Source organism: Dermacentor variabilis, chromosome 3 (genome assembly GCF_050947875.1).
Source record: "Dermacentor variabilis isolate Ectoservices chromosome 3, ASM5094787v1, whole genome shotgun sequence".
Taxonomy (NCBI): Eukaryota; Metazoa; Arthropoda; class Arachnida; order Ixodida; family Ixodidae; genus Dermacentor; species Dermacentor variabilis.
The window spans coordinates 98,273,037-98,279,621 of NC_134570.1; the positions used below are offsets into that span (position 1 = coordinate 98,273,037).

The following is a 6,585-nucleotide window of genomic DNA, read 5'->3' on the forward strand; positions in this document are numbered from 1 at the left end:
TCGCCCCCATCTAAATGCGGTCGCGGTGGCCAGGATTTGATCCCGCGACCTCGTGCTTAGCAGCCCAAAACCATTTTTTTTCCTAGGTAGGCCCGGTCTATTTTTGGCAGACCTCATTGCAGACGGTGAAGGGACGCAGAAAACTTAACGCCTTCGACATCTCTCCGCAACGACGTCAGCATGAATGCGACGTGTCGCGCGTCGCATCTAATTTCTATCTCATCGCATTCCTGCAAATGACGGTAATGCGCTAGGAAGGCGAATCGCAGTGATGCGGCATGGGGAGGGTATAACAGTTGGCGACAGGTTAGTCATGCCACGCCTTGCACGTAGGCGCTGTCCTATCGCACTGTGGGAGAGAGGGGGGAGGGATTGACGTTGCGCGTTCTCCTCTCCTCAACCGCGAAGCGCCAATCGGCGAAAACCGGTCCCAGTTTGCTTCGAACAAAGGGGAATGCGCGGCCGAATGTAAACGCTGTCGCACGGTGCTTACCGTGATGCGCGAACAATGCGACACGCTGCGGTTGCGTTCATGTAAACGCGGATCACGTCAGCGTTCGCGCTGTCACTCGTCGGCCCTACTTCTTTTCTTGCCGTGTCATATATTATTTTAATATCTTATATATACGGCGTCTAACATTTCACCGTACTGTTCGCGGTTGGTGCTGGAATCCCGTGCTCGCAATTCTCGTTTCAATTCAAGGTTTCACGTTTTATATTTACTCTCTTCCCTCAAGCTTATGCCATTTAGGTGCCGTATTTTCGAGCTACCATTGTGCACAATAATTAACCAGTTGTATTTCATAACACCCAGTCGTGTTTCCTTTATTTCATTACGCGGTATTCGAGAGGTTTTGGCGCCTTGAAGCCTTGCCCGTGCGAATTCCATCTTGATTTTTTTCTAGGACATTTCTACAACTGCGGCGTTTCAGTTTGAGCTTTCGCTAAATATAAGCGACCAGCTAATCGTGGCTTCGAGACACGGTGCTCAAATTATACCAAATATTTTACGATAACAGGTCATTTTAAATTTGTAACTGCTCTAGCTTTGCTTCCATAATATCCCATACTGTAAAAGCAGTCAGAGACCTCTGAGTTTATTATTAATTTGGCTAGGCTTCTTACGGCTTGAGCGTGGAAATTATATATGGGAGACACCTTGCTGGTATGCGCAGCAGTTGGAAGAAGGAGGAGGACAGAAAAAGAGAGGGCAAGGATGTTAACCAGAAATTCGTCTCGTTGGCTACCCTACACTGGGGGACGGGAAAGGGGGAATAGATAGATGAGATACAGAGAAGGGTGGGCAGGAAAGACGCGGTCAGTTCGCGCATGTGCGTGGAGGGGCTCACCAAATTAACGGCATTCACACATGCAGCAGCTAGAATATTGTTATCGGTAAACAAGAAGGCGCAACTTTTTTTGAGCACAATAAACTTCACGGATGGCGCTTTACGATTTAATGACGCGATACGGGATTATCGATTTTTCGAATCAACTACTACGGGACAGGGAAACCGACAGGGCGCAATATTATAATGCTGAATATGACGATCATGATGATGATATTCTGGGCAGAATTTAACACACGCTAAACGTTACGGCGCCCTGCTTTATAACTATGCCAATATAAATAGCGCCTGGAATGCCTCTTCATATACTAAGTTTCACTGTCTTGAAGATACATATTTTTGGCTTCGCTTCTGTCGTAATTAGCATAGCCCCTTTTCCCCGCCCCTCCTCAAGAGGTAGAGAGATAGAAAGATAAAACAATATTTATAGTGCTTCCTGCAAGCAGATATCTCAGGTGAACACTGAGTGTTCCACGGTTAGCGGTGTCAATAACTCAATGTAAAGTACTTCAAAAAAGTGGCTATTCTGCTTACATGTATATCCTATAGAAATCCTAAACTTACGGCAACATTATCAATTCCGTTAGTTCCCTTTGACGCAGAATTAAGGCAGCCACGTTTGCTTCGCGTGAGCGTTCTCTGTTGCTGCTCGGGGCTGTATGTCACGCATACACGCCAAACACTTTTGTCGTAGTCGAGGTGCCAACGAAGAAATCATCCCTTTTCGTGTCGTTGTTTTATCACCTCTGCATGCGCTGCTGCGAAGTCCTTCGTTGTGATCGTTGCTAAACAACAACGTCGACTATCGCAATGGCGAAACGAAAACGAGAATCTAGCTTCCCCGCATGCTTTCGTACCACGAGAGAAAGCCACAGTTGCAGTGCTACGAGCTCACCATCTCGCTCTCTCGCTTTTTTTTTTATTTATTTATTTACATATTTTTATAGCGGGGCATAAACAACACAAGCACGTCGAGCCTTGACCCAGTTTGGCGTAATGTTGTCGCCTGTTACTCCTTTCTGAGCGAGCATATTAGCTGCAGCATCAACAAAAAATCAATGCCCCACTGTGATCTGTATGTTTTCGCGCCGCCAGCACGTACGCTCGTGCATCAAGTCGCTTGAAAAAAACGCGCTTCATTTTCGCCTAACTTGCCGGGCAATGTACGTGACTTGTTTCCAGCAGTAGCTACGAAGGGCGACCAACGTGTGTTTGCGCGGAGACCAACGTGAGGTCCATGCAATGATCTCGGCAGGATTCTAAGTTCGCAAGGTGCTGGCGTCTTGTTTACATTAGAGACGAAAAAACACTTTCAAAGAAATAAGAAAGAATGACAGGAGCCTCCGTAACACTCTTTTCTACCTTATCCTACAACAGGCAACTTTCGATAAGAGCGTCGCAGCGTGGAAACGCAACTATGATGCGGTTGCGCGTTAAAGAGTCAGCGAAGCATCGCGTCTGACCTTTACATCCGTTTCATGGGACCGCCCCACTGCGTCAGTGTCGACAAGCGCGCGCTATCAACTTGTCCCTCGGCAAAGCAGCTCGTCGTCTTTCGTATCCCATCAGTACGTGAAGACGGGCGAGCGAGGTATCAGAGGAGAATGAAAACAAAAAATAATGAGAGCAAGTCCTCGAAGCGCAGCCCTGGAGGAAAATACGGAGAGAGCTCGCCGTAGTGAAGCACTTACTTCGTCGAGCGCTGTCATCTGCTGCTCGGTGAGGTCTCCTACGCGGCCGCTCATCGTCGAACTGTTTCTGCTTGCGACGTCGGTGACGACGACGCCAATGGAAGGAACAGGACCGCGGGGCTCGGTTCTCTCTCGCCTCCGGAGATCCGACGGGGTCACGCTTCGGGAAGTGAAGTCACGAAAACGCCGGTTCGTCGAGGACTGCCGGAGCGATGGGCACTACGACACCATTGTGACTCCGCGGGCCGGAGAAGAAGCGTGACTAACACAGACGCACAGACGGGCTCGGGCTCCGAGACACGAACGCGAAAACCGCAGAGGAGGAGGGAGCGAGAAACTGCGGCGTGTGCCGTCATTGCGCATGCGCAAGTGCGCAGCGCCTCGCGCGGATGCAGACGACGGCCGCGAAAGAGCAGACGACCGCAGAGTAACGGTTGTTGGCGCAGAGCACGAACAACCTCCGTTCGTCTGACTACGGGGCTAACCTAGCAATGCGGAGTTGCTGAAACGCCGAACTCTCCGAACACTTTGGTGGCAAGATTCGAGCATTTATGGTTCAGAAACCGGCGTCCTAAACAGCCAAAATCGGAACAACTACGAAGTACCGCATAAATATTGTTAAATAAGGAAATAAACTAACACTTGGTACAACTGGCGATGTTCATCATTCTCTATTCTTGCTTTCTAGAGGCGTGCACGTGTCTTACTTTCCTGGCAATTGCGCAGGGAAGTTTATAGGATTTCGACGCGTACATTCACAATAGACACGTTCGAAGAGCTACAGCTAGAGAAATAAAGAAAGAAAAGCGAGAGAAACTAGGCAGCGAAATAATGCAGCTCCTGCGGTTCTTTCACACAATAAAGGAATTTATTCGGCGCTCGGTTTCTCGTAAATATCAGAGTCTTCGAATTTTATGGTCTTTTGAAAAGCGTTGTTCACTTTCTCGCAAGAATTATGGAGCAAAACGAACTCACACACTGATCAAAGAGTATTATGACACACGCATTCATTTCCTGTCTAGCGCCACGCTTTTTTTTTCTACCATTGAAAAGTGCAAAGTAAATAAAAAGAACAAAGACGGCGCGGTCGAAGTCGAAGCTATATTTAGAACGGGTGGAACCCTTTCGCTCCTTGCTTGGTACTAATTTGGGAACAGGTTCGTGTTTGCGTTTTAAGTTCTTTCACTTCCTAATTTTTTTCTTTTGCGCTTAAAAGCTTTCAAGAAATTATTTCATTAGCAATGCTCGTTCTGGGTTGCGCTGTATGTAAAAAATGTTTCAAAAATTTTGCTTAAAAGAGGCAGAAAACTAACTTCCCAAACTTCTTCTCTTATGTGTGTACCACGTTATGCGAAGTCACTGTTTTTGACGCCTTAATCCTTTAAAATAAGTCTAAGGGATTCTTGAAAATTCCAGCAAACGTGTGCAACCTTGACACAAAATTTCACTAGACATTGTGGGAAAAAATTCGAACGTAATAACCTTTAATTTGCCTAGTCCCTGGTGTCCGCACAGTTTCACATATAGGCCTCGTGTCTATATTTACCACACCGACAACCCTTGCCGCAATTGGAATGTTTAATCCTAACGTTCAAGTTTCTTTGGATTAAAACTGAAGCTTCTCGTGCGGCACCAAAGGCAATCGTCTTGTATTGCTGCGCCATCTACGCGCACGCAAGAGAACCTGACTTCAATCGAGAACGCGCGGTGATTTGATCGCATGTGATGGACCGCGTGACCTCGAGTTGCAAAGAAAGAGAAAAAAAATAGGAAAAAGAAAGCTCGAGTCTTCTGTGTGCTAACATTGTGTACAACTGTATATCATACTGTTCACTCTTCACTCTATGCTGAGAGATTTAGTCCGAATTAAGCACAACGTCGGTCAACTGTTTTCGCAGATCACATTTTCTACCCCTTTGGGCTCTCTTCCTCGGCGTACTAGGTTGTAAAAAAAGAAGCCAGCTTTACAAGCAAAGTTCATGCTAAAGGTAGCGAAACGATTTATGTAAGTCACATTGGAGAAGCACTGATGTGTGCAATAAACCAAAGCTAACGAGATCGGAAGAATCCTCGGAGTCGTAACTATAAAATAAAAGTATGCGTTCCCATAGGTATACTTTCTATAATATGAAGCCACATCAAAGTGGGGGTACAATTTCTGTGGTTCATTGCACGGCCAGATGTGCAAAAAAAAACTGTACAAATATTAAAAAGGAATCTTTGTTAGGAAAACAGTTATCCTTGCGGTGAATAGTTGGCGTGGCGTCCGTGTATTGTTCGAATACCATGTGGTTTGCTCAAACGCAACGCCAAACCTTGCCATTACTTGCATCGCTTCGCCTTTGGGCGCAGCTACCAATTTTTCCTGTTGACCAGCAAGGACAACGCATTATAAACTCATACTCTTCTTGAATTCCGTATAGAGATACAACTCAACTGAGGTCTAAAGGTGTTATCCAATGCCATTGACTTAGTACCACCTGCACGAGTAGAATCTCAATGTCGAAATGGCCGTGTTGAAAGCCCCCGCTGCGAAACTCATAGCGCATATGAGCATGTATGACCTTCCAGAACGTCGCAAATACTCTTAATCAAGTAATCGACTTGTGTCGAAATTTATGAAGCATTATTACAGCCCAGTGAGCCTAATTAGCTTTCGGGACTGGGTAAACAGGTTTGTGACCAGATACGAGCCCTTGTTGCTCTTGACTAGCTTTTGCACATCAGTCATAGTGCGAATTAATATTAGGATAAGAAGTGCATGTACATTTCTGACAGTGAATGTGCGTGCGTGCGTGCGTGCGTGCGTGTGTGTGTGTGTGTGTGTGTGTGTGTGTGTGTGTGTGTGTGTGTGTGTGTGTGTGTGTGTGTGTGTGTGTGTGTGTGTGTGTGTGTGTGTGTGTGTGTGTGTGTGTGTGTGTGTGTGTGTGTGTGTGTGTGTGTGTGTGTGTGTGTGTGTGTGTGTGTGTGTGTGTGTTTGTGTGTGTGTGTGTGTGTGTGTGTGTGTGTGTGTGTGTGTGTGTGTGTGTGTGTGTGTGTGTGTGCGTGTGTGTGTGTGTGTGTGTGTGCGTGTGTGTGTTTTCGTTCTGAAAGAGTAGTTTGGGCCGATTATTCCCTCCTGTGGCATTTTGTGCGATTATAGTGCATTTCTAGCGTTTGTATTATTATTATTATTTATTATTAACATTATGATTATTTCTAGTGTTTGTATTACTTGTTTCTTTTACTTTTGTGATGTTGTGTGACTTGTGATGTATTTCTACGTTTTTAAGGCGTACAGGAGTAGCTGGCACTAGCTGCTCGTGCCAACACGTTCCTATTTTTCATGTCAATAATAAGAACAACGGGTAAGGCACAGCAGGTCTCATTTATTTCGCACCCAATTCGTGCCTCTCCTAGTTTTCCACCGGAAAGCAGGCAAGTCCGGTGACGTCAAGTTGGGGCTGGTCGGCACCCTGAGCAATTAGTTCCTTGACCGCGTCTCGTGCGCGGCCTGCGAGTTCTTCCTGGGCCCAGTAAGCTCGCTTCGAGCGATGTGCGGCCTA

The 6,585-nt window shown here is 46.4% G+C and overlaps 2 protein-coding genes across 2 annotated transcripts in view; both read right to left on the reverse strand.

The window, feature by feature from the left end:
• The window catches only part of LOC142576086 (SEC14-like protein 2), a 104,428-nt gene extending 101,097 nt beyond the window's left edge, over positions 1–3,331 (reverse strand). Inside the window, exon 1 of the mRNA XM_075686023.1 lies at positions 3,041–3,331. Within this exon, the coding sequence (XP_075542138.1) occupies positions 3,041–3,094 (54 nt within the window). The 5' untranslated portion in view covers positions 3,095–3,331. The remainder of the gene's footprint in view (positions 1–3,040) is intronic.
• Positions 3,332–6,396: 3,065 nt separating this feature from the next.
• The window catches only part of LOC142574061 (uncharacterized), a 25,494-nt gene continuing 25,305 nt past the window's right edge, over positions 6,397–6,585 (reverse strand). Inside the window, exon 7 of the mRNA XM_075683234.1 lies at positions 6,397–6,585. This exon is cut by the window's right edge and continues 22 nt beyond it. Within this exon, the coding sequence (XP_075539349.1) occupies positions 6,583–6,585 (3 nt within the window). The 3' untranslated portion in view covers positions 6,397–6,582.